At 41.1% G+C, this 26,145-nt stretch overlaps 6 protein-coding genes across 6 annotated transcripts; 2 read left to right on the top strand and 4 right to left on the bottom strand. All coding sequences in view use genetic code 11, as the record gives it.

Annotated features, from left to right (window-relative positions):
- Window positions 1-816: 816 nt before the first annotated feature.
- EGR_00116 (hypothetical protein) lies at window positions 817-7,149 on the top strand (the record flags this gene model as incomplete). The annotated part of the gene is made up of 15 exons (XM_024489365.1): window positions 817-834; window positions 865-1,177; window positions 1,216-1,353; window positions 1,419-1,504; window positions 2,000-2,461; window positions 2,624-3,133; window positions 3,577-3,965; window positions 4,053-4,140; window positions 4,257-4,768; window positions 5,063-5,226; window positions 5,295-5,500; window positions 6,107-6,228; window positions 6,317-6,409; window positions 6,840-6,912; window positions 7,069-7,149. The coding sequence occupies 15 exons, from the start codon at window positions 817-819 to the stop codon at window positions 7,147-7,149; spliced, it is 3,255 nt and encodes a 1,084-aa protein (XP_024356043.1).
- Window positions 7,150-7,884: 735 nt separating this feature from the next.
- On the bottom strand, window positions 7,885-8,816 carry EGR_00115 (hypothetical protein; the record flags this gene model as incomplete). Its single annotated transcript, XM_024489364.1, has 3 exons — window positions 7,885-8,115; window positions 8,340-8,721; window positions 8,764-8,816. 3 exons carry the CDS (start codon window positions 8,814-8,816, stop codon window positions 7,885-7,887), a joined length of 666 nt encoding a protein of 221 aa, XP_024356042.1.
- A 414-nt stretch (window positions 8,817-9,230) lies between these two features.
- Window positions 9,231-15,721, bottom strand: EGR_00114 (Structural maintenance of chromosomes protein 1A; the record flags this gene model as incomplete). The annotated part of the gene is made up of 19 exons (XM_024489363.1): window positions 9,231-9,299; window positions 9,693-10,028; window positions 10,457-10,736; window positions 11,041-11,246; window positions 11,332-11,636; window positions 11,898-12,019; window positions 12,174-12,307; window positions 12,377-12,445; window positions 12,679-12,864; window positions 13,245-13,407; window positions 13,576-13,787; window positions 13,921-14,134; window positions 14,211-14,425; window positions 14,493-14,658; window positions 14,704-14,789; window positions 14,855-15,067; window positions 15,130-15,447; window positions 15,483-15,626; window positions 15,659-15,721. The coding sequence occupies 19 exons, from the start codon at window positions 15,719-15,721 to the stop codon at window positions 9,231-9,233; spliced, it is 3,501 nt and encodes a 1,166-aa protein (XP_024356041.1).
- Window positions 15,722-16,125: 404 nt separating this feature from the next.
- EGR_00113 (Insulin-induced gene 2 protein) lies at window positions 16,126-17,201 on the top strand (the record flags this gene model as incomplete). The annotated part of the gene is made up of 5 exons (XM_024489362.1): window positions 16,126-16,291; window positions 16,326-16,614; window positions 16,650-16,723; window positions 16,792-16,985; window positions 17,025-17,201. 5 exons carry the CDS (start codon window positions 16,126-16,128, stop codon window positions 17,199-17,201), a joined length of 900 nt encoding a protein of 299 aa, XP_024356040.1.
- A 3,852-nt stretch (window positions 17,202-21,053) lies between these two features.
- EGR_00112 (Dynactin subunit) lies at window positions 21,054-24,741 on the bottom strand (the record flags this gene model as incomplete). The annotated part of the gene is made up of 6 exons (XM_024489361.1): window positions 21,054-21,110; window positions 22,156-22,274; window positions 23,428-23,511; window positions 23,920-24,006; window positions 24,341-24,425; window positions 24,649-24,741. The coding sequence occupies 6 exons, from the start codon at window positions 24,739-24,741 to the stop codon at window positions 21,054-21,056; spliced, it is 525 nt and encodes a 174-aa protein (XP_024356039.1).
- A 167-nt stretch (window positions 24,742-24,908) lies between these two features.
- On the bottom strand, window positions 24,909-25,956 carry EGR_00111 (NEDD8-conjugating enzyme UBE2F; the record flags this gene model as incomplete). The annotated part of the gene is made up of 3 exons (XM_024489360.1): window positions 24,909-25,102; window positions 25,135-25,174; window positions 25,429-25,956. 3 exons carry the CDS (start codon window positions 25,954-25,956, stop codon window positions 24,909-24,911), a joined length of 762 nt encoding a protein of 253 aa, XP_024356038.1.
- Window positions 25,957-26,145: the final 189 nt, after the last annotated feature.

Raw genomic sequence — 26,145 nt, 5'->3', positions numbered from 1 at the left:
AAGTCAGTCCAAAATGATGCAGTCAAGAAATTCATCCTGAGCGGTACTACCTATTTTTTAATACAGTTAAACTTAATACACCGAAATGTTAGGGATTTTTCGTGATTGGTGATAATTAAGTGCATAGTGCTAACAAATGGATGAAATGCACATATCAGTACTTGTTTAAACTTGTTTCCATGATATTTAAGGATCGGATACCATGACGCAAAGCATCCAGCCAATTCGAGTGCATAAAACTTTTCGAACTTAATCACCATGCTTCGTTCCTTTTCATATTATTTTATTTAAGGAAAGTGCCCTTCCAAACAATCATATTTTTTGAATTCCTTCTTGATGTTTGCTCCCAGAGAAGAATAAAAGATACAATATTGGCACTACTTTTAGTGCTTTTGAACTCCTAGGTGGCTACTGCACCTTAGTTTTATTGTTTTTTTCCTAACTAATTTTCTTTTTACTTTTCATGGGGCATGTTATACGTTAAAAAGCTAGGCGGATTTGAAAAAATAGGATTGATTATTGAGATGTTTTGGGTAAACGTTTGAAAAGCAATCAGCGCTTTCTAAATGCACATGAAGAGACCTTTGGGCACATGTGATCTTTCCCCTTGTCAGTAATTTGAAATGGAATACAGTGTGGATCCTGAATTGGTTAAAAACGAAATTGCGAAAAATTTACCAAAGAATTTCTTTGAAAATAAGCCAAAGAAAAACACTGAGTCATCACAAAAAGACAAAGCAAGTAATCAGCTGAAGACAACCAGTGCTTTAGGTCTTAAAGCCATATGTTAGACCCGATGCCACGGATGTGTATATAATGGACCCGGAAACTGAGGTATGTAAAGCTACTCTGTTTATTTAGTAGGTCGGATTCGAAGAACTAAGAAAAAAAGTGGATCTTAGTGCCTTAATGGTAGAAGGGCTGGGAGTTAAAGGGAATATACCAGAGGATGAGTTGATCGATTTCCAGGACGACGTCGCGCCATCTGGTGAATTCATTGCTGAAAACTTCAAACATGTTCATAAATTATCACTTCTAAAGAACCTTAAATTTGACTATGTAGAGCTTGGTAATGGGCTTCGTTGTAATCAAAGGCTTTCAGATAAGTTTATCAAATCTGATAATCCAAAATCTGGTGACGCTGATTCATTTTTCGGGACAGTAGTGCATGATATAGGTAAATCGAAACCCAGGAAATCGCTAATTTTTTTAAAGTGTGTATAAAGACCTTATCAAAATCCACCCAAATCTCGCTCCTAAAAACTCCAAAGCATCATCCAAAGTCGGACGAAGGCAGGACAACATCTAATGTCTTTGATGCTAAGAGACTACACAATGGTGAATTTTCGGAAGGTAGTGAACTCTCATTTTCCCAGTTTACTGTCTTTAAAAGAATGTTATACGCGCTTTAAGGTAAGTCCTAAGAAAATGCCTTCGAATCCGCTGGTGGCCGAGCATCATACCGACTCTCTCCAACTTCATTCGTATGCAGTCCGTTGTAGATGTGAGTTCTATGGTTTTAGAAATGAAAATGGAGAGGATGTACATTCGCATGATAAAAATGCGGAAAATAGTTTACCAAAAACTAAAGTGGAAGATGAAATAATCAGTTTAATGTTAAACGACAATGCGGCGTTAGACAAAGTGATTGGAGACGCAAAGCTTGCAAACGGGGTCAACGACCAACCTTCAATAAAAGGGAGTAGAAGTACGACCTCTTCTTCAAATAAGTTAAATGAGTAAGTGGTTGCACTTCCATGAAAATTATAATTCACAGAAGAGTCTTTTTTTATGAAGGGATAAAAGGGAATGTAAAAGCCCACATTGGATCGGCATCCCCCCGCCATTTCTTCCTTCACTATTTCATGAGGTCAGTTAACAAATTTATTGCATGAACTAAATATGAATTAATAATGAAACTTGCATACCTTTTAACAGAGAGAAAAAATTGATTTAAAACTTCAAAAAAATTGCACACAAATTATTTACTTCTATTTAGGATACCTCTATCACCAAAGCAATACGATTTACACCCATGTTATCCCACTATGCTGCCCTGGGGTCTTTATATCTCATCACAATAGAGCTCAATGCAAGCTTAGTACCTACCGTCATCACGTCAGATGTTGAAGACCTCCAAATAGCAGAATCAAGGGTCTATGGATTCGAAAACCGGAAATGCGTTTCCAAGACTACATGTAGTAAAAACCATCTCTCGCTTTCCTATGCTGCCATACTTGGCTGGCTACTGAGTAATGTCGTTGATATAGCGGATGATTTTGCTGAAAAGATTGGATTTCAGACCATGGCCTCTTTGCAGCACAAATACAGCTCTGAAGTGTCAAAGAGTATTTCCACCACTAAAAAGGTTAGCGTCACCCTTACTACCCTCATTATGCTGAAAGAACAGTACAATCTCTCTGAACTGCAGGAATGGGTGACAAACACCTCCGTCAACCAGGTAAGTTGATACAGTTTGGAGCGTATTTGTGATGTGATTGGTTGAACACTATACATGTAAGCCCTTTTATTGAAAGGTGGTTGAGTGCCACTCGATTTTAGTTTTCTATATACATAGTTCAACATTCAAAAGAGTTACAAATAATTCTTGTTTAATTAAAAGCTGATTGATGGAGTGAGTCACTACCAAGACCTATGGAATCCGAATAACATCCCATATTGTTCAAGTGACCACTCACTGGATTCCTATGTGAATATCCGACTTTTCAATTGGCCTCATAACCACGATTCGAATCAACTCGAATCTGCCTTTAGTGAGGCAGTTGGAATGCCAGGCATTTTCTGGAGCATCCATGATCCTGGCACACGAGATCCAGTAATCCAAGACTCATGGACTCCGACAAGCGATTTGATAAACTCAGCTGCGCAAGACCTCTCCGATGATGTTCCAATGGAGCTTGATGGTGAGATTTATCAAGGCCAACCGGAGAGCACTCTTATTACGTTCGATCTACCGAAAAATGCTATGAGAGAAAAGAGGAATGATTATTTCATTCAGATATTCAGTTTGCTGGCAGGACTCCAAGTACGAGGTTTACACTTGGCCGGATCGCGACTAGGATGGATAGAGGATAATCAGCCAGTGCTCGCCTTTTTAGCCCATGGGCCTAGAGTACGTTCTATCGTAAGGGAGGTGTATCTCAAGCTAACACAGCCAAGCAATAGCAGCGTACAAGCATTTGTACCAGATATGAAACCAACCATAAAGGCAGGTTGCCTACACATCCTTTCCAGTGGAATAAGAGGGCTGGATAGGGGGGAGCTAGTAAGCATCCTTTTTTGGAAATACTTCATTCCATAAATATCATGAAATTTTATGGATGGAATATTATCAAATCTAAGACACTTGAATTTACAAACTATATGTAGAAATTAAAGTAGATTGTTTATTTAGATTTGAAATCAACTACAGTTAATGAAGGATGTGCATAAGGTAGAAACAGTAATATCAGCAATAAAAGATGGAAAAAATTGGAATACTTGAAAAGACAAAACGTAGCATAATTGACAAGAAAGAATGCACAAGTCAGTAATCGCATAAATTATTCCTTTTAGACCAGATGGTTTGGGCCTCGTTTTGACAAACAGATGCCCTATTCACAGTTGCGATCGCTTGAAATGAATCCAAAATCCTGGCTAATATCAAACATTTTCACTGACATAATCCTTCTAGTTTCCACCGAAATTGAAAGTGTTGGATGGATCATCAGCATTGCATTTAACAAACTTGGATACCGTCTTATCGGTCTATCTGCTAATCAAACTCCACATCAGCTACAGAGGGATATCAACGCAAATATGATGGATGTATTGAGTAAACGTTTTGGAGGAGCACATTTGGACAAGCTAGTGAAGTTCATTAGCATACCTTTCACACTCCTCATCTTGCGACGACCAGATGCACTCCGATTTTCGGCAAGCCTACTGGCTGACCTATATAACCAGTATAAATGGTTGAGATTTTCAGATTCACCTTCAAGTAAATAAAATGGTACATTTTTATGCCATGCTTCTTAAGCTGTATTGTCTAGAAATCCTGCATCTATTGAGGAATTGTTCTTTGTTACTGACTATTCCAAGGGCCTAATGGATGCTCTAGACATATCGTACACTCACACGGTTGGTTATGCTAAATTTTTAGGCCTTTCATAATCAGTTTATTGAATTGTTTTACCTGCTGCATAGCAGAACCCGTGATTAATACAATTTTTAGCATTTACTCATTACTACTTCAGCTCCCTGAACTGCAAGTAGAAGGGCAATTTCCCCAAGTTGATCTTCCAGGTGAAATGTCCGGGCCTTCAGATTGTCCTTCATTCACTTTCCTCGTTCTGCTCCCTATCATGACATTGGATCAGCTGTCAAACATTGAGTACTACTGTAATACGATGTGCACCCCAGAAGATGAAAAGGTTAGTCTGGAGGTGCACCAGACACTGCGATTCGCCCGTCTCCTTGAACACCTCCTCGGTACACCGCATGTCCCGGCGGGCCGGCTAAGGGCGCAGTGTATCGCCGCTAAGTGGATCATGACGTACGATCTCAGTGATAGGCATTGGAGCCTATTTAAACGCATGACTGGCGGTCGAGACCTCGCAAGGTTTCTTCCTAAACACACCCCATTTACGTGCCAAGGAACCGCTATTATGCTGGTGCACGGTGCTTTCCTCAAGAGGAGAATTAACAGGGCTAAAAGTGACCTGCATTCTAGTCTCTTACACACGGAGAACACCACCCTTGTTCCCGCGTGAGCGCTAGCATTTGAGTGCAATGGAAGTACAACTGTGTTCGGTTATCTTTTAATAATTTTATTAACTTGGTTTGTTGGCAACGTTCTTTGAACCCAAGGAAGTCAATCTGGATAGTTCTGCTCTTCTTCGAGATGGATTCGATTTGCCCACTGAAAAAACTATTTTGTAAGTCCAAAAACTTGGTTAATTTGAATTTATGGTACAGGGAGACCTGTCGGATACAGACCAGCTTGATTCATGCCTAATTTAACCACAAAAAATTTCTAAATTTGGTAATTTAACTTACCTAGAAAAGAGCCCAGCTTCCAAGTGATCCATGCAAAACTTACGGCAATCATCAAGACGGGACGCTCTTGTGAGGTAGTAGACGTTGAATTTGGCAGCCCTCTTCCCGTATCCCCAAATACGTACTTGAGCAAGCTGGCGGCTTTGAACAATGTACTTTACAATTGTGGTAGGTTTCAACTTTTGGATTTATCCAAATCCATTCAGGAAAAGTCAAACACCCATCCTCTATTTTAGTCTTTAGAATTTCCGAAATGGTCACAAGAAGCTCGGGAAAGATTATTCTGCGACTTCAAAGAGTTAATGCTATACAATGGCTTACATTTCTTCGAGAAGACCACCATCAATCGTTGAAATTTTTGGATGAAGAAGCCTTTGAGCTCTCCCGAGTCTTAAAGAATTTGAATGTCAAAATCACACCTCACTCTTCTATTCCAATAAATGTTAGTTCCTGCTATTACTTGGCTAATCGCAATTTCGGCAGTGTGTTTAAGTAATTTCTTCATCAAGCCATACGTGCTTTCAACAATCTAAATGATTCCTTTATTGAAGAGTTTGTTCCTGCCCCATTCTTACTAGTTATAGCAATTAGTGCTCAAAGAAAATGAATATATTAATACTTCTCCATGCAAACTTAAGTTAGTTGAACAAATCGAAGTATATAAAGTGCATGCTTAATCCTTAAACGATGAGAAAAAAGCATGAAAAGCAGGGGTTCCCAACTCCATGAGAATACATATCCGTATTGCAGATGGGCTGGGTGCTTGCTATGTAAGTCAGGGCTGTTTGATACTCCTGGAGGAAAATCCGCTTATAACCTAGAATTATTAGTACAAATGCTCTGCGAATTTCCCAATCCACATTTGTAATTTTAAATTAATGTTTGGACGACTTATCAAGGGAAATGACATAAAACTGAGGCGAGTCAAAATGGACGCGGGATCGGGGTGTTCCGAGTTTCCAGAAGCAAAGGAAACCATTCAACTCTAATTAACGACATGGAGATGATAGTTCTGCATGACACAGACGCAATTTTCTTGCCGCCACAGGAGACCGAAAGTGATTTGTCACTTGACTTGTCAACTGCTCGTTTTGCACGAATGGGCGAATCAAGAAGAATCCAGGGGCCTGGTCCTCTGGCAATGGTATTGCATTTTGTGGAACATCACAGGTTTGTTCACACATAACCCTAGATGTCTCACCTTTATTTGTTTTAGCTTGGTATGCTATGCCTTATATTTATGGTCTTTTCTTTCCAGATTCCAAATGGTAGCTGCCAGAATGGGCTATCTTGGCCTACCCGAACTGAAAAGCCTTCAATCAGCAGATATCGTAAACTTTGCTGGTGAAAAGTACGTCATGCCACTTGCTCTTCACTAAAATATGCATTTCTTAGTGCCCATGAAGTTTGTGTTCCATTTTAGGTGCCCGATGATGGGCAAAACCTGCTCATTCTAATCCACAATGTCCCAGAACAACCATCTTTGCATGATCATATGCGGTACACTATTCATTGTGCAATTGTCAGTTGGAAATGAACCTGATGTTGGAATGGAAGTAGTAATGAATAAATTTGTCTAGGAAGGGAATTATGGCTTCTAACCACTAGGTTCATAATTTTTGATGGTGGCTCCTGTTGGTACGCAATAATGCATAATAGGTTGCTTTTATTGAGGTGCCAGAGATCCCTTGCATCTTGTGCCCAGTGCGTTTTACGCTAGTTCATGACTTTTTAAGCTCCCCAGTTGATTTAAACGCCTTTCACGTCGTTTCATATTTCAGGATGGATACCAACTGGAATGGCATATTGAGTGCGTTCACGAAGGACATATACATGTCAGCAAAGAGATTTGAGGTAACTAATAATGAAGTGGCACATTTTTGAAGGCATTATTGATAAGAGGACACCATTGTAGGATTTTTGGATATGAGATATAGCTTCTTGGAGGATAACACTGGATTAGCACCCTTTCAAACCGAATCACATTTTTCATGCATTTACCTGTTATAGGCCATGAAGGCAGCCTGGATAATGAAGGACTATCTGCTGCCAGGCTATGTGGGTGCCTTCGTTGAAGGAGACGTTTTGTAAAATTCTTCCACTCGTGATTCACCTCGTTCAGAATTTCCGAAATAAATTCCAGTAAGAATATTCTATACATGTACTTTAATGTATTAATAAAACTTGTTTGGATGCTTTTGGCAAGATTACGGACAACTCAGACATGCACATACAGTTGGTGCCTTAAACGGATGGAAAGCGCTCGATCTTCGGGGAGTAAGGTATGAGCACGGCACAGTGCATAAATTCGGTGCAGTGCGCACTGCAACTAATCCAGTTGCAAATCACTATCCTTTAAAACTGAAATGAGGGTGCTAAAATGCTAAAGCACTGAAAAGAACACCAACCCAAACTATAGGCGGGAAATTTAAAATCGACTAATGAACAGCCGCAAATGAAAAGCAACTGAGCGTCCAACAAGTATGAGAAACAGTAGACACTGTTGCGGGAAGTTAATGTAACACCTGATCTCCCTAGTGAGGCAAATGACAGTGTCGGTGGTAAAGAAGAGGTGAGATCACAATACATACCACTTGCAGCTGTACGACCCATTTAGGTTAATGATAAGTGAAAACAAGTATAGATATGATGTGATGCACGCTATATCCTATCTGCGTCCCACACATATTGATACAATAAAAGTGAGTTGCAGTTCTCAGTAGTTCCCGGTTAATATAAAGAATGTAATGCCTGACACCCATTCCATCCGAAAAGGAACAAGTGACAGAGAGGTGAGACGCAAAGGTGGACAGGGAAGGAAGGGCTCTATTGAAGTGTCGCATCCACGCAAAACTCGATTGCATTGATTGCCTCACTAAGCAAACGGAGAACCTCCTGCAAGCGCGCGATGATGCAAGTTGCTCGAAATTGCCGGGTCCAACCAGCGGTGTAGGTAAACTTGTCGCGGGAATAAAAATTTACGCACAGAACAAGGTCCGCTCCATCCACGAAAATGTGCATTGAATTTTCGGGTGGTTGGGGTGGATAGAAACACATCTATAGGAAAGACGGGAGATGAAAAGTGAGTCCACCACAGAGCACCAGGAAAAAGATGAACTGAAAATACTTACAACATGGTCACGATTTCAGGATATCAGGCCAAAAAAGAGACACGATAGCATCCAAATTCAGGGAACATAAAATTTTAACTCAACTTCATGGAATTCGAAGTTAAGCGCAAAGATCATAGGTAGTGGTAATTTATAAGAAGCCTAACTCACACGAGCGTTAGATTTTTCAAATCCAGGCACTGTCCTATTGGGAGATGGATTGAGTAGAGAGTTGAGGGCGCATTGCAAAAACGTCCACAAAGCGTGAAAAGATGTCTCGTCGCAGACGGAGAGAGCACGGCAGATGTTATTCCAACAGTCCTGAATCTGTTGCAGCTTGAATGGTATTCCATAACCTTCACGGATGTATACTGCAAAGTTTTGACCCGAAGGTCGTGTGATCTTGATAGCTGCATCAAAGATGGTGTCACCTGAGATGCTCAGTACGGCGGTCAAAGCGGTGCACGCGGAGGCCAAAGTATGATTTTCAGTCTCGGCCTGAGTCAAGAGATCCTTGCACCGCTTGAGGCAATGCTCGATGTCCTTACATATCCTGGACACCTAGCAAGGGAATATTTGCTTGTGACAGCTAAACCCCAGACAAGGCGAATGCATACGCTTCAGTGCGAGCATAACACCGGGGCCCATGACCGTGGTTCCACAATTAGTAACGAAAATACAAAATGACCCCCCACGCAGAATATGCGCAGCCATTATTTCAACTCCCACTGGCTATCAGCAGATATAACTTTTAGGACTCTCAAATTGTATCAACTAGTATCCCTATAAGGGTCAATGGTACCCTAAACGGTGACAGACTTCAGTGAAACCAAATCGCGGTTAGAACCACCTGCACAAAACACGGAGTCAGTTAAGTGAGAAAATGGTACAAATTAACTGTAACACGATAAAATTTTATTAGCACAGAGAACTGAACAAGCAATAGGATCAGGGGTGCCAGAGGCATAGAAAAGTGTATAACGATAACTGTACAAACGGATGGAGTGAAACTAAAAGAATATAAAATCGCAACAGGAGCGCACATAATGAGTTGACACTTCATTATTCCTCTGTGTCGACGTATTTTGACAGGTCAAAGGTGAGAACGCGACTGACAAGGCAGTTATTCTCCTGAAAATTATGAAATAAACAACATTAAAAAGTTATAAATAATGAAATGAAAACGTTCGCATTCGATGTTACGAGGAGCACTCTGTGCCTTTAGTGGGGTAACGGAAGCAGCATATTAATTTTGATAAAACATGAGCTTGTACATCAAATAAAGCAGAAGAATGATAGGTTAATATTAAACACTTATGCAATCGAGTAATGTTACACTATTTTGATGCATGTACTATTGGGGCACATTAACATTCCAATGGGAATTAAGAAAAAAATTCCTTAGTAGAACTGGTTAAATATAAAGTTGGCTATATGAACAGGGACAATTAAATGACACGAGTCACGTATACATTGGGATTTACTGCTTAATGAAGGCTAGGTCATATGGATAGAAAAAAATACCGTATCAGGATAGATGCCGACGAGGGAATCTGCTCGGGAATAGAATTCCTCCTTCAATGAGATGACAATGACCTGTGCACGGGTGCGCGAGTACTCACGGATGAAGGAGGCCACCTTCCCAATATTGGTGTTATCCAAAGCGGCATCGATTTCATCGAGAACGAAGAAGGGGGAGGGGTTGTACTGGTGCATCGCGAAGGAGAGGGCTAGGGCAGCGATGGTCTTCTCGCCACCAGACAGGGAGTCCATTTGCTGGAACCGTTTGCCCGGAGCCACACACTGAAACTGCAATTCTTCCAGATAGGGCTCCTCCGCATTTGTAGGCAACAGACTCGCCTGAAAGGAAGACCACCTCAAATTCAGAGTTCCTCTTCTTATATACACGGTAAGTTTCATGTACGAGCATTTTTATAGAGAAGTGGTGAATAAGAGAAAAGCCGCAAGCAAATATGCTACTATTTATCAGTCCATTTCTCAAAGAATTTCTCAACCTCGGAGTGGAAAACAATATAGAAGAGGAAGTAGTTTATACATCACGCACAGTGGTAGGAAAAAGCAATAAAGACTTTATACCATTCTTTAAGAGTAATATGAGGAGCTAACTAAAAACGAGATTTCAAGAAAACAAAAGAGCGTACACCAACTTAATTACAGCTGCAATGTAGGTAAATAGAGCTCATAAAAAGGAAGACTGAGTAAAATAAAGCGTCGAAGCAAGCATAAGGACAAAAAAGGTGCATTTGATATAGTTGCTAAGGCCCTACCTGAGCACCAGGATTGCGCGAGAGGGCTTTGTACAGAGGATCAATGTTATCGGCGATAGAGAGGAAGCATTTCATAAAAGCATTGCATCGAAGACGGCGAATCCTTTCAAACTGGGCACGGGCCTTCTTCGCCTTGCGCCGAGTCTCCTCAAACTCAGCCTCGGTAGAGCGAAGTCGCTGTTCCACATTGCCCAACTTCGCGCCCGCCTTCAAATTCGGTGCCTGAAATCGCGAGAGCTCGCTCTGCATCCGATCAACCTCCGCTTGCATTTCGTCTACCCTAACGGGGTACAACAATTTGGTCCTCAAAACAATTCTCGAAAAATCAACAAACAAATGCAAATACTAACGAGGAAGCAGACTTATCGGTAATTAAGTGAAATGGCACAATCCGAATGACAATTGCTGAATCAACTCTAGTCAGGTATCGGATGACATTCACTGTAAATGGTAAAGCATTCCCCTTTCTGCTTGCATATCGAACAGTAGCAACTAATGAAATTAAAAGTACTTCAAAAATTGAAAAAAATTCCACGGATCCTAGAGAATCAAACGCTAGTTTAGCTAACAAAGCGCAGACTTACTTTCTACTAACTTCTTTGTCGTCAGCTATCATGCGAAGAGGTTTCTCCAGTTGCTTGTAGTCTAGTGGTAGACGAGCTTCCATAACGTAGAGTCGCATCATCTCTTCTGAGTTGAGATCTGCACCCTCACTTTCAGCTGACAACTGGCTTTCCAGCTCCGGCATTGAGCTTGCGCCCGGCTTCAAAGGCAGCTGTAGATCTTCCATCTAAACCACAGATCAGAAAAGCCCCTAGTGACATTGAAAGGCTTTGTAGATACCAGCGCCCTGGGTGTGGCAAACACCGACATACCTTGGCCGATTGAAGCAATGAGTGACGCTCGGAGCGTTTGGCTTCCAACCGCGTCTCAATTTGACTTGTCTCCTTCTGTAGCTTCTGGATTTCTCGTTTTCGCGAAACCAAACGTCGACTGAGCTCCGCCAACTCACCATCCAAACGCTCACATTTGCGTTGATACTCGCTTAATTGAAATTCAAAATTGCCCTTATGGATTTCTTCTGCCTCCATCTCCTCCTTTAGGCGCTTCTCTTGCTTCTTACAACGCTCCATCTCTTGACGCTCGCTCACCACCGCTTCCTCCCAACGACGCACCGCAGCTATAACAGAGCACTATGACCTTAAACATGGAAACAAGGGAAGCCAAAGGCTAGCTGTAGGGTAAAAGATCTGAGGAAACTCCTACTGACGATGGTGTACCAAAAATTATGATGTGAATATCAGCTGAAAGCTCATTTAATTCAAAGATTTAGAATGAATTCACGGAGCAAGACATCTGAAACAAGTTTGATGGCACGAATAAAGTCACTAGTTGAGCATGAAAATGCAGATATGCTATAATGCAATCTCAAAAACGCTACCTTGAGTATCACGAGACTTCTCATATTCTAGCTGATTGTTGATGCGTTGAAGTTGATTGGTAAACTCCATACGTTTTCGGTCGCGTTCGCGGGCAATACGCAGCTCACGATCTTCATATTCACTGGAAAGTAAGCGGTGTGTGATAAAAACAAAACTAAGGTGCTCTTGCAAATAAAATCCCATAAGTAGGAATCTAAATGTCAAACGAGATCTTATCGAATTTGAGTGACGAACAAAATAGCTGAATGGCACCAATTAATAAAGACCTCTCTCACCGGATATTTTCCACACCGATACTGACACAAAAATCATGCAATACGGTGTCTTCAACGTTATCCATTTTTGCCTTTTCAGCGTTAATTGAGATCTGAAGTTCCTGCATTTTTGTCTGACACATACTGAGCCGTTCCTTAAGCAAAGACAACCATAGGTATCACGAAATCGAAGCACAAAACCGATGAATTCGACGAGAACGTACATTGACCTCCTCCAGATTGACTTTCAAATTGTTTACTTCCTCTTCGTTTCCACTAAGGATTTTTTCTTCCTACAAACAAATATCTTTGTAGCGGGTGAGTTTCTCTTACAAAACTCAAATTGCAAATTAACTCCAAAATCAGCAAGACTGATGATGCCCTAATTGGTAGTCGACTAAAATGTGAATATCTGATAAAGGTCAAATATGCCCAATCTTATCTAGAAAAGTGACCCAAAAAATCAAAGTAGCATGGGGTTGTGCATTTTACACCAACACGTTACATGTGACCGAGAATAACTCACAGTGCCTTCCTTATCTTTTTGTGTGTATTTGAGCCTTTTTTCAAGACCATTGATTTGTGACTGCAGAGTGCGGAGCTCGGCCTCTTTACGCTTCCGTTTCAGCTGTTCCTTCAATTCGACCTGCAGTGCGTCGCGACGCGCCATCAAAGAACTGATTTGTTTTTCGTCCCAACGCTTAGCCCTCGCCTTCAAGTCGCTGAGGAGCAAAGCAGAAGGCAAACTTATCAGTTTACTGAATATTCGACGGATTTTGATGTCTAGATAGTTGCTTAAACACTTCTCACCACCGACAGATTCAAACGAAGCCACGTCACATCTTTCAGGTTTCTAAACGAGATCGAAAAAGATCAAACTTGCCTTGCACCACCCGAAATGATGCCCGATCGTTGGAAGAGGGTTCCGTCCAGAGAAACGGTCTACCCAAAAGCGGTGAAAAATTAAGACTGAAGCGAAACAGACCCTGAGGACTTTATCGAAGCAATTTTAGCAGAAGTGATGACAGGAATTTAGATTTTTAAAACATCGGGACTCATTCAGCAAAAAATAGCTTAAGACGGTTTAATCACCTTTTTACGATCACCCATATTGTAGGCGACGTAACGAGCGTGCTCGACAGTGTCACAGACAAGAGCGTTGCCACAAGCGAACTGCAGAGCTTTCTTTGCAATCACAGGATCGCAATTGATAACATCAATCACTAGGTGGACATTCGGCGGCTCATTTATTTCACTAATGAAGTGAGGGTAAAAACGGTATTCATTAAGAGGCAAAGCAAAAATTATTGTCCACGGACCATTAAATAAACTAAAATGACATCCAATACTTGAGCAGATAAAAACTAAAGCAATTCATATTTGTGTATGTGATATAAAAGCGATTTAAGCAAGAAATTCTTACCGCAGTTTTTCATCAACTGGCTTAACATCAAGGAAGTCAAGAGGGAGAAATGTTTCCGGCTCAATGCGTTGATCCTTCATGTACTGAATACAGTCTTTCGCCGTTTTTTCACTGTCACACACGATGCTGTCCATGTGTTTGCCAAGAACTTTGGTGATGGCGATTTGGTAACGCTTGTGCGACGGTTCACACATCTCCAGCAGACGACCTTGCTGAAAGAACATTAAATCAGAGAATCATTAAAAAAAGCAAGTCTATCATTTTCAAGAACCATTTAAAACAATAAATTTGCAGAATTCAGGAAATAGACAACCATCAAATCCAATGGAAGTGTTGCTGACTCACTACGCCAGGAAAAAGTCGCTTGAGGTTCTCGATTAGTTCCTGCTTTTTAACCGCTCGAGAGGATTCGTGGCGTTCTACCTTGGCCTCGCCCAACTGGCAAATCACTGTCTCCAACTCCGCGTTGATTTCATCCATTCGCCTCGTTGCGCTTTCAACTTCCTCTCTAATCGTCTTCTCTGCCTCTGAGAGCTCCGTTATGGAGCGATGGCTAGTTCTGTGAAGTTGTGATGAATAAAGAGTTAAAATGGTTTGAAGTTAGGGAAAATATACATTTAAAATATTATACGTACTCAATGAACTCAACGAGCCTCTGAAGACGTCTTTGATTGTCAATAAGCTCCGTCTGCTTTAAACGAAGAGAATTTTCAATTTCTTCCTTCCGCCTCTCAAGACCATCGAAGAGATCCTTTTGCTCATCATATTCCCGCCTGAGGGCGTCGAGTTGGGCCGAAAGATCTGAGGTATGTTCCGCCGCTTTCTGTTTTAGCCTGTGATACTCGGCCAACTGCATAAAACAGATACAGTGACACGAACATTGAGATGATATAGATGCACACAGCATATAAGCTTACTTGTGAATCCTCCAGTTCAAGAGAACGACCCTGCTCCTTGCTCTTTTTATTCTGTTGATGCTCATAATCTTCTTTAAGAGCTAAGATTCGAGAATACTCGGCTTCCAGCTGATCCATTTCCTGACGATGGCTACTGTGCTGTTGACGAGCATTCTCCAAAGCCTTTCTTTATTTCCAATAACAAAATTGGCGTATTTACTGTAACACTTACTTTGATTCTTTATGCTTGTCGCTAACATGACGCAGCATCTGTGAAACTTTAATATACTCAGGCTTTCTCTTGGAAACCTTTTGGTCCTAAAATTATTGGAAAACATCCGAAGTAAAAAAATTACAAAACACAACAAAAAGGGGTTACGTACACATTTTTTAATTTCTTGTTCTAAGCCTGCCTGATCACGATGAAGTTTGCCCAATTCCCGACGCTTATCACGAATCTCTTCCTCTATTTGTTGTCTCTGTGTATTCTCCTGCTCAATTATTTCTTCTCGCTGTTGTAAATCTTCTCGTATGCGTTTGATATCCACATCGTTATAATATAACCGGAAGAGTTGCAACTCCGTTCGTTTGGACAGCTAAAAGGACTAATTGTTTACCCAGAGAAAAAAAAGCAGCGCTAATGACGAGCATGTTTTACCCATTTATGATGTAGCTTCTTGTACTTCTCTGCCTCATCGATTTCTATACGAGCCTCTTTACGTTCTGCTACAATATTTTTCTTTTTATTAAGGTTGAATGTGGCCTCTTCTTCCAACTTCTGCATTTCAGCCTTCGACCTGTCATATTCCTCTTTATATTCTGCTGATCGACTGATTTCTTCGAACATTTGACAACGCTCACGAGCATTTTTCATGGCAATGCTCTCAACGGCTCCTTGAAAAATCAAGAAGTTTTTGACCTTCATAAAAATCCGTATTTTTTCGAGAGCTTCCGCGTACTCTTCTACTTTTACAGGCTATCTAAATGAGAAAAGTAATAATTGCGGCCCACAGTCCCATTGATGCGGTACTCTGAGGTATTACCGCTGATGTATCGACTAAAGCGTTTGTCAACACCATCGGGCATCTGGTAAACCGCGGTGACACTAGCAGTTTTTGCGACGGGCTTTCCCACGACCGACCCATGTATAAGATCCTACGAACTAGATCCAGGTTCGCTTTGCTTACACTTAGCTTCGTAACCCTTAGGTGCCGTGTCCGTTCACCAAGTACAAAGCTGATAGCGTCCATAAGATTTGATTTACCTTAAATGTGAGCCCATAAATTCTAATTACCGGAACCATTTGGGCCTATGACTGCAGTAAAAGCACTAAATGGACCAATCACTTGTCTGCCTTTATAAGACTTGTAATTTTCAAGTTCGATATATTTAAGATGACCACAATTGTCAATCATAGTGGCCTCCAAAAGTGCGCATGCATGCGGAATTCATTAAAACAAAAGGTTTTAAATCAGGCATTTTAGCTCTAAAACAGACTAACTTATTAATTTTTAATTGTCAATTTCTAGGTATTTTGTTTAACAAAGGTCAGTTATTATGGTGGTATGATCTTCGACGTACTATTACTCTCGCCCAATCGTTTGTGCCCGCCGTGAAGTATAAGCTCAACGGCAGATCAGCGTTTTCGTCCATTATGCGCGTTTGCTTCCGCGGTTTTATACTGTTTGTTATCGGGGTCCTATTTTACTATATTTTCGGACTTATTCAAGGGTTTCGGAGTGGGATTTTCAATGACAAATTCAGCCAGTGTTTGTTGAGCACCAGTTTCGGTATTCCTTTGTGCTGTGGTCTTCTCTCAGGTAGGTTTCTTCTTGTTTTTACGTTACTTCTTAGTTGCTTGTGGTCTCACATCGCCTCGTCTTTACCATAACCTGAAAATTCCAAACGCTTATGAACCAGAATGGTCATCGATCATGCGCTGCGTCATATTTTTTATGGGCATAAGTCATGCATCCGCCAAACTTGATATCATATCTATTTCACAGTTGCTTTTGACAAGCTTCTGTTTTGCTATTGGTATATGGTGGATTTTCGATCGTTCCGTCAGTGGTATTCTTACCGGATTCCTGATGTCGCTGTTGGGTACCGGTATTTGTCTGGTGCTTGGGGACCAAACCATCAGGTAGGCTTTGATTGCTCTGACATTACGCTTGTTAGGTCCATTGATCCACTTCTCACATCTTGGCTACCGTGCATTTTCTTTTCCGGCGGTATTACTACCTCACTTGTCGGTCGGCAACTTGCGAAATTGGACGGGTTTGATTCGTTCAAGCTTAAGGCTGAATGACTCATCTATCAGCGCCGCGGACCGACTTCAACCTGCATTTACATATGTATTTCGACTGCTTGTTGTCTTATTGCGATCGGCCAGTATGTCTCATGATTCTGGCAAAACTTTGCTACCACTTTATGAAGCACTCTGATTTTACGAACATTTGTTTCCTTGCTCCCTCTTCCCTTTTTTTTGGAGTCCATATCCATTCCTTCCGCCTTGTAAACTACTGTATTTTGATTCTATTTTCATGATATAAGAATGTGAATAGGGAGTCATCTCCTGCCTGCTTTGCAACACTTGCACCGCTGGCTGGGCGCCTATCTAGTGTGCATCATGCATTGGCTGCTGCAAATTACCCTGACAGATACAGTGTCCCAATCCGCCTGGCATATCGATTCCAGCGTCTAAAACGTGTGGCCTTTTATGTTATCTAGTTCCTACATGCCTACAATGCTATCTGTCGTATTCAGATTTCAGCGGGAGTTCGCACGTCTCTTTTCTCGTTTAATTTTCCTAAAACATTGCGCTTCTTTCGTGTTATTCATAACGGTTCACTTTGCGCGTAAACCCTTTAGCGTTAGTCAATGCAACTTCAGCGCATCACGCAGTTTTAGCTAATCAGCTGATTGTGGCTACTCCGATCGTGAGTCTCTTAATCGGTGATTCTGGTTACCTTACTGTCGGTCTGCGTGGTATGCGTTGCCAAATTCCTACTTCCTAAGCGTTGATTGTGCAGGATGAGGTGTGCGTTTCAACACTTTGGTGGCGTTCATGCGTTTAACCTCGTGATTGGTGAGGCCGTGCTTCTGTGGTCAGGAAGTCTTACATATTTACTCTAAAGCGAGAATAGCTCAAGATTCATATCTATAATAGACGACGATGAAATTTTCGCCAGACAATAAAAGGTCCACAGCTGAGCTGTCAGTCTAGGTTTCTCAGGATGTAATTTTGGTCAGATTTTTCCATAATAAAGTCGTTGTAAAAGGCACTTCTTGACTAGGTGGATAACTGTGCAGGCCTCAATTTGGGTCTTTAATTGACTATTGCTAATCAACTTTCTCAGCTACATTGTTCGTTAGACAAAAATGACTTCACCTAAAGGGACGTCCAACGCTACCCAGAAACTTAAATTGAATGCCACAAACACAAAAATCGCGCATGAAAAGAATTTCTATAGAATTATGATCACGTTATGTATAGGTGAACCAAACCGATAAGTTAGCTCCTGGCTTCTAATGTAGTGAACTCCCCACTCGAAGGGGGACGCACTTTTCTGGTCGTTACGCTTTTGCATACTGATAGCTGGGAACACTATCTTTTCAGAAGAGCCTATTCATGTCCATGATTCTGCAGTCTCATCGCTCATCGCTACGAGTATTACTTCTGATGCAGAAGTGCAATTAAACTACTGCAAATGCGTTGCACAATGAGGTACTTCAATTACAGCTCTATTCGGAGCGTAAATATAGTCCAACTACGCCACTAGTCCTGCGTGTTTGAGAGAAACCTGTTACACCCAGGTATACTGAAACAGTTTCAATAATAATTTTGGCCCCACAGTCGTTCTCTTCTTTGGTCATTGTTTACGTGAGACGTTTTGGTAAGGTCTAGCAGTCCGCTCGCATTCTCTGAAGCTAAATTTGTGCGAAGAGCATTACCTTTAGCAGTAACAACGTGTCAACATCACTTAACCTCCAGTGGCCTACTACAGGAGCGCCAATCAACGTATCTTGTGATATCTTGCATCATGTTTTTAAAGGAGCAGATCGAGTGTTTGAATATCGACGCGAACAAAGTGTAATTAGGGTTTGAATCGCTAGCTGCTTTAAAGGCCGCTGGTAATGAACTACGAAAATGAAGCAAATGAGCACAAGTATTGTCCTTCATAAAAGCCGTCAGCTTTAAAAAAACAGATGGAGCGCATGCATACTAGTGTAGGATAAGCCAAAGTACGATTGCATGCTTTCTAGTAGATGCAAATGTTAATGTAGTCCTATTGTGCATTCGTCGCGTTCCTTGTCTCTGATCATAGAGAGTAAACGAATTTCAAGCACATTATACAAATAGGGTTCTTTAAATCTTTAGTGTTCCTAGCTCGGATAGGCTGGGGGACTGCAGGCGGGGCCCCAGAAGTACAAAACGGCTAAAGATGGAAGAGCCAACATAAGCAAATGTGCAGTTAATTGCCTCGAAACCCTTCGGCGTTTGCCCATGTCTCTAGGTCCTAATTCAGAGGATTCGCAACGGAAAAGAAGAATCCAAATAAGTATCAGCTACCCATTTAAAAAATGTTCATTATTCAGGCATAAAATACACTTTTAATTAGAAGAAATACTATGCTGTTTGGGAACAGCTTGAATATCTTGGGGTGACTGTAGTTCTGTGGTAACTGTTTAATAATAACTGATAGGTAAGGATTTTCCTGATACACACCAAATGCATTCGCAAATTAATGAGTAGTGCAGAAGTAAACCCAGCTCCGATGGTGTGGCGTATAGCCTAGGCCTAAGAACTCACGATGAACCAGCTCAATTTGTCACAGTCTATTTAGTCAGTGATACTAGTCTTTCCAGATTTTCTCAATAAGCCATAGCTTGAGAGGAAAAGGCACGAAGCATAAACATCCTATCTATCGCCATAGTCAAATAAGGCTGATGAAGCGAAACCAAAATGAGTGCGTATGCACTCGTTGACGACCTTACTCGACATCATCAGCTGATGTTGGTATTTTCACCTAATTTACTGCGTTTTCCTGTGTTTATGCGCAAAGTTGCCATTACGTACACAGTCCTTGTAGGTATTTCGTGGTATAAAAATTTGCATTGAAGAAAAGGTGGACCTTTTGCAGCCATAATTTGGAAATTCCAATTTAAGCTACGGGGGATCCGAAATTAAGCGGCCTTGAAGGGGCTGAGAGCGATTTGTATTGGCACATGGGTGCACGGGTCATGGCTGAGATGGCGAGAGTATGCCGTGACGTTCACCAGTGCCGCGTGCTTGGCACGCGCATACATGCACTCGTGGGTGCATCCGCACCTTGGATGTCAGCTGGGTGCGTGTGTGTGAGCGCGAGTTGGTTTACAAAAATGCGTCACATTGACGTGCACATGTGCACTTCACGGGGGCAAGGTGTGGCCTGTCACTCTTTCCCCAGGACGAACTGTTAATGGCTTGGTTCAAGGTCGCATTCTACCGATAAAAGCGCTCTCGAAAGTCCCACTAAACTCAACCACGCTTTAAACGCACTGCCTCTAACCCACCACGGCGGACGCAGTTAACACAACTATGTTTATATTTTTACCACCGTATTTAATCTTTGGGATTTTACTCTTCTGCAAGGAACAATAAATAGCTATAAAGGAAAAAGCGGAAAAAATGGGGAATTTGTCGACAAACACAATTCGCATCAACATAAGCGAACAACTCATCGTTATAAATGCATGTTCCCAAACAAAGCACCACTAAAACAATTCCCAAAACGTGGATGCTACTGGATTATGGTGATAGAAACTGTCAGTGCAAAGGCAGGTGGGCTAAAAGGCATTCCAATTTATGTAAAAATAACAATAAGTAGACCAGTAGACATTCCCACAGACGACTCTTAAGAAGGTAACGTGCGCCCGCTGTGACATGGTATAAGTTGGCAACGATAATACAACGCAGTCAACCGATGAGATCCTATGAGAAAGTAGGGCTTTTGCAGCCTATCAATGGCTTTATTCGCCTTCCTGCCATCATCATCATCACCATCACTATCATTATCGTCATCATCAAAGGAACATAGATATCACAGCAAAAGACACCACTAAAGGGCTGAGCTTACATCACTCGGCTTTCGTCCCAACAATCTCCAAAAAGCGTTTGAAGACGTGCTCCGATCTCCATGTCGCATTTACAGTTCAAGCGCTCATTCAGCACATTTGAACGTAGTAGTCACGACTAGAACTCGACCCCTCGTTAACATACAGCCGCATATCCACAAAACAAGCCAAAAGCACTTTTTCCTGGGCGCAGGCCCCCCTCCTCTCTGACATAAGTCCGCAATGGAAGTCACCAACCGTGATTACACAAATGCAGGAAACCTATCCAACTCTGGAATTTTGTTGCTGGTTTATACAAATAGTAATAATAAAATATGGTGATGTGTTTTAGTGCAATTATGATTTTACAAAACATGGTACCCATATAACATAAGTAAACACAATGAAAGACATAGCTTTATTAAGAAATTGATTCGTGCCAAGGTATTTATTAACGATTTTAAGATGAAAACGAGCAACGCCAGCTCACTTCGCAGCCACTTTTTTCTGCCAGGCAACCAATAACTTCGACATGTCGCGTGTCTAAGCAAAAAGAGCGAAATCATTATAAGGGTCTGTAAAATCGATTTGCGACTTAATGGAAAAATTGCATAAAGCTAAATAAAACAGGCTTAGTACAGGGATATTTTGGCCATAGACAAACTAAGTGACACTTCGAGTGAGCACTGACAAACTGACAATGAGAACTGATAAACCCATCATCATCGGCAGAAAGCACACCAATCAATGCGAAACAGAATGCGCTTAAGATAATGCGGGTGCCAAAAATATAGCCTGCTTATAAGACCAATTTCGCATATGTACATTTGCACGTGCAAAAGGGGCGCTATCGTCAAATAAGGACTCTTAATTTCAAAATCATATAAAGGGGTGATGTTGTAGCGATATTGCACGCGGCAGCAAGTAGCCTGAATGCCCTTTTACTGGTAACTAGGGCGAAAATAAATTCAGACAACGTTGATCAAGACGGCAGGCAACAGACGTAGCTTGTGCACGAGGGCATTGTAGTGCGTAGTGAGTAAGCATCTTGTGAACGGAGACGTGAAATCTGCGGCCACTTATAGAAGCCCTCAAGCTCAGTACAGTGATGAGGCGCTCAGTCGCGGTCTATTCAAATGACTGGCTGTACGTCCGTCAGTGACAATTCGGGCCGTGGCGGTTCCTAATACACAGCACAGTAGTCGTTGCTGTGATGATTCGCACGTGAAAACCTAACTCTGGATGATCGATGTACAACCTACAGGGAAAGTACACAAGAAGCGATTCTTCCTGTGGAAAGGTGAAAACGGTCATCCACGAATATTCACAAATTTTGAAGTTTGTGGACGTCGAGTGTCGAGACAGGCAATCCGTTCTAGGATTATTGTGCAGCGCTGACACCCTTTCCTATCAAAACTGCTTTCCAAGTATTAGTTAAACGACAAATACGTAAATGAAGCGGAAGACCATGATGGAGAAATAATGCCACTTTCACCCACTGAAGCTTGCTTTTCTTCTATAAATCCCAAAATTTTGCTCGTACATAACGACAAGTACGCAGATTTATAATGAAAAGCTCCAAACTAACCGTATTCGCATAGGTCTCAAGAAGCCGACTGCTTTCATCTATGAAATCAGATGCTTGCACTTCCTGCTCCACATGCTTTTGTTGGATAGTCGCGAATTTCGCCTTCAAACTTGACAGGTCTGAAAGTCAAAATCCAATCTCCTAACACAATTAAAATAACACTAATAACACTAATAACAATAACACTAAAAATAACAAAATAACACTAACGAATAGAAAACTGCGCCAAATTATAAGTGCTCCTACTCAAACAGATAGAATTTCCTGTGAATAACTAACTATAACTCAGTAAGCAGAACCTATTATAATTCTGGTGAACGAAAAAGGCACTGCGGATGTCAAATTCAGTTTTAAAATAATGTCATACCATGAAGCAAGGGACTTCTTAGTGTGATTTCGCCTCAAGTGGAAAAACATACTTTGACACGTCGATGCACTGGCCTGCCCGACAAAGTATTTTGCAGGGATCGATGGGTAAAACAAGCCCTGTACTATAAATTTGTTTTATGCGTCACTAAATTCGGTTTACATGAATTAAGCGATAAAAACCTCGGAGTAAAAGCCATACACAGTACCGACGATGACGAATAACCGGATGAGCCAAAAAAACGGTTTAAGATGTTAGTAGGAGTCAAAAGGCTCTTGTAAACAAACATTTTTACACGATATCAATTCTACATCCCTACGCGCAGATGAAAATGATTCCACTTTTATTTATCAAACAATCAGAGCAGAAAATCTAAGTAAAAAGCATTGTACTGGTTCAATAGAGGATGAAAGGATACATTAAAAGCAAACGATGATGGGCTAATTCAAGTACTAAAGCAAAAAAATCAGATAATAGCTGCCGTTGGTTAACAAGCACTTTGATAGGCGATAATGAGGAATTTGAAAGCATGGGCACAAATACAGAATAAAAATATAAAGAATAAATTGAGCAACGGAACAACAATCCTGATCTATCTTGTAAAGTGTGGGCTGGAAATTAAAAGTAACATCTCTAGGAGCTTAATAGATTCACCATAGATATATGAAAGTGGTGGCTTAATTCAAGAGATCAAATACACTGTCCACACACCTAATTTAATAGTTCATATAGAAACCAAATCATTGTTACTGCAAAGAAAAAGTCGTCCGCATAAAACAATTTTTTGTGGTAAATCAGTGCCACCAAAATAAATTCCAGAAATAAAGGGGGAGCCAGGCAACATTGAATACCAGGAATTAATACGAATCAAGCGCAATAAATGACAGATATAGTTAATTACTTACCCGAATAGGCAGGATGATTGAGTACAGACTTTAGGGATTGGAGAGCCTCCAAGGCCCGGGCAGTTTGCAGCATTTCAGCCTCAACTAGAAAAGGCATGCAACTTAAAAGCATAGTAGACAAGAATAATCAATTGCTAGATGCAGTAATTTTATAACAGGCAAAATGTGTTAAATTTTTTTCGTAAAGTAGGCAAGCATGGAACGACACAATCGTGCTTCCTATTAACGGAGTATGAAGGGTCGATTGGATAAAAGTTAAACACGGACAGTAAGGCGTGATATGAACTTACATTCATTAAATCATCAAAGTGCTTATCTCTCGCACTACAGGCGGAAAAGCAACACGTAAACTGCGTTCCTTATTTACTACAAAGCCACGAAACATTATACCCAGGGATACGTTTTGTGCTGACGCAAAGGATTGACACCCACGAAAACAATTTTGTGAAGGTACTAGCTTCGGGCGGCCAAACAATATAACGATAAACTTACGCGAGAGAATGATCCTGATTTTGGCTGCATTGGCCACTGTTTGATCGTCCAGAAAATTAGGATCCATGTACTTGCGCAATTCGCTGCCTGAAAAGATTAGGTTATTAAAGAATTGCATGTATTTGAACCTACACGAATGGGTAAATGTAGACAACGCGGCCACACAAATAGAAGCATAGGCAAATAGTAAGAATGGGATTTACAGATACAACTAAGGACAAAGCGTTTATGTTTGTGCGAGAGGAAAAATATGAACACCCAGTGTTGTACATAGTTTGCATGCTGCAATAGACTGGAATTCCATCTTAAGCATTCGTAAGCCATAATGGAAAAGAGGAAAAAACAAACACTGAATAATCCAATAATAAACTCTAATCGAATGCGGTAGATTATGCTACTGAAAAGTTATTAAGAGGCTCACTTCTCTCCAAAATCTCCTTAATTTTCGGGTATTTCTCCGCCAGTGATAGTTGCTTTTGGGCATCGGCTATCAAATCCGATACGGTCTATTGCGAAAAGATCAAGTATTAATAATAAAGCTCAAGCAAAAGTAGTCGAAACAAATTGGTATACCAAGATATTCCCCATTACTTTCTTATTTAAGTGAGGCTACAAACGAAAACAAGACAGCACCGCAAATATACTAGCCTATTCAGAGATAGGTCACATAGTAACCGCCGTTATCATATATTGATGAGAAAGCATAAAAATGACTTGATTTAAGGTTACCTGATTGGATGATGTTTGAAGGGGCATAGCTGAGGCTCCAAGGATCAGGCGCTCCAACTCATATATGCGACTCTCAAGAAGATCAAGGTTCATCTAAAACTACATAGCGTCACCATCAGTAATAATGGGCAATGTTGCAAAAGAAGGAACAGTTGTAATTAATGGCTATATTTATATAGCAGTGCTACGTTGCGAATGGTGAAGACTAAGGCTTGTTGCTTGGTTGAGGATTGCGCAGAGATTGTTTCTTTGCCCCGAGATCAACGAAGGAATATTGTGAGAAACCATAGTATTCTTGAACCTTGTAGGGAGAAGATTCTGTTGCAGCAGCTAGCGGTTGAGAAGACCTCAACACGACGTTTGACGTGGGCTTCGCTGGGACATTCGTTTGATGTTGGAGGTTTCGGATGAGATGGATCCTGTGGCCTTTTACTCTGCCAAACCGACACAGTGCCTAAGAAATGCCATATTTAAAAATATGCATACCTGAAAGAGCGGGTTTAGAGCCTGTGTGCACATACGCCAACTGGAGGAGAAAGGGTAGATTTTAACAATCAACTAAGAAGTCAACGGAGTGGATAAAATAAAATAAAGAAATCATAAAACCAAAATTTTATTAGGTACTTTGTACAGATACAAGTCACTAATTTAAAGGATTCAAGTCGATTCATTATAAATACGATGGCAACACAGGTTTTCCCCATACCTCTGGTACCCATGGTTTATTTGGAAGGCGCAATCGATTCAACTTTTGGCATATTGACTAACATATCTCCTAACAGTACGTTTAAAGGATTCTGGGTCACGGATGTATTCTTCGGCGGCATTCGTATTTAGTGCGTCGTTGAAGTCACAAAGATCAGAAAATAATGATTCCAAGCCCCATATCACATCGGATAACTTCCTAGTGGGAGCCCAGCCAGAAGAATCGAGTGAACTTGGTCTTAGAAGACTAAGACAAATCCTTCCCTCCTCATCAATATTTGGATGCCAGATTCTGGTAGTACACTTTACGATTGGAGGGACGTGATTGTAACCTTCAGGGACAGTAAACTCAAAATGAAAGTGACCCTTTGCCCAAAATCCATCTACTGGAGAGATAATTATTTCAAATTCGTGGAGCTTATCGGGGTCGGGATAACGCAGACGGCAGTGTTGTGATAAATTGGATTTTAGGTCTGTGAGCTCCTGTGCTAGGAGTCTATCACGGATGGAAGCATTTCTTATAGAGGGTGAGGAAACTGAATCTGGTTCATTCGAAATTTGGCCCTGCTGCCTTTGACGAATTTTGTCAGCCAAACGAAGCATACTTACTAAAACTACCGGCTTCTATTGGAGGAAGGAAAAACAAAAATAGTAGATGGAAACATAAAAAGCCGCCTTTCTTAATAAGCCATTAATCACCAACATTTCGCTATAGACCGATAAATTTTCCAGCCATAAAATGTTAGTTTAATATTCTTGATAGGTCCTTCATTTTAAGGCTTCAGTTATTGG

The sequence above is a fragment of the Echinococcus granulosus genome, assembly GCF_000524195.1.
Source record: "Echinococcus granulosus chromosome Unknown EG_S00001, whole genome shotgun sequence".
Taxonomy (NCBI): domain Eukaryota; kingdom Metazoa; phylum Platyhelminthes; class Cestoda; order Cyclophyllidea; family Taeniidae; genus Echinococcus; species Echinococcus granulosus.
This window is presented reverse-complemented; position numbering and strand designations above follow the sequence as displayed.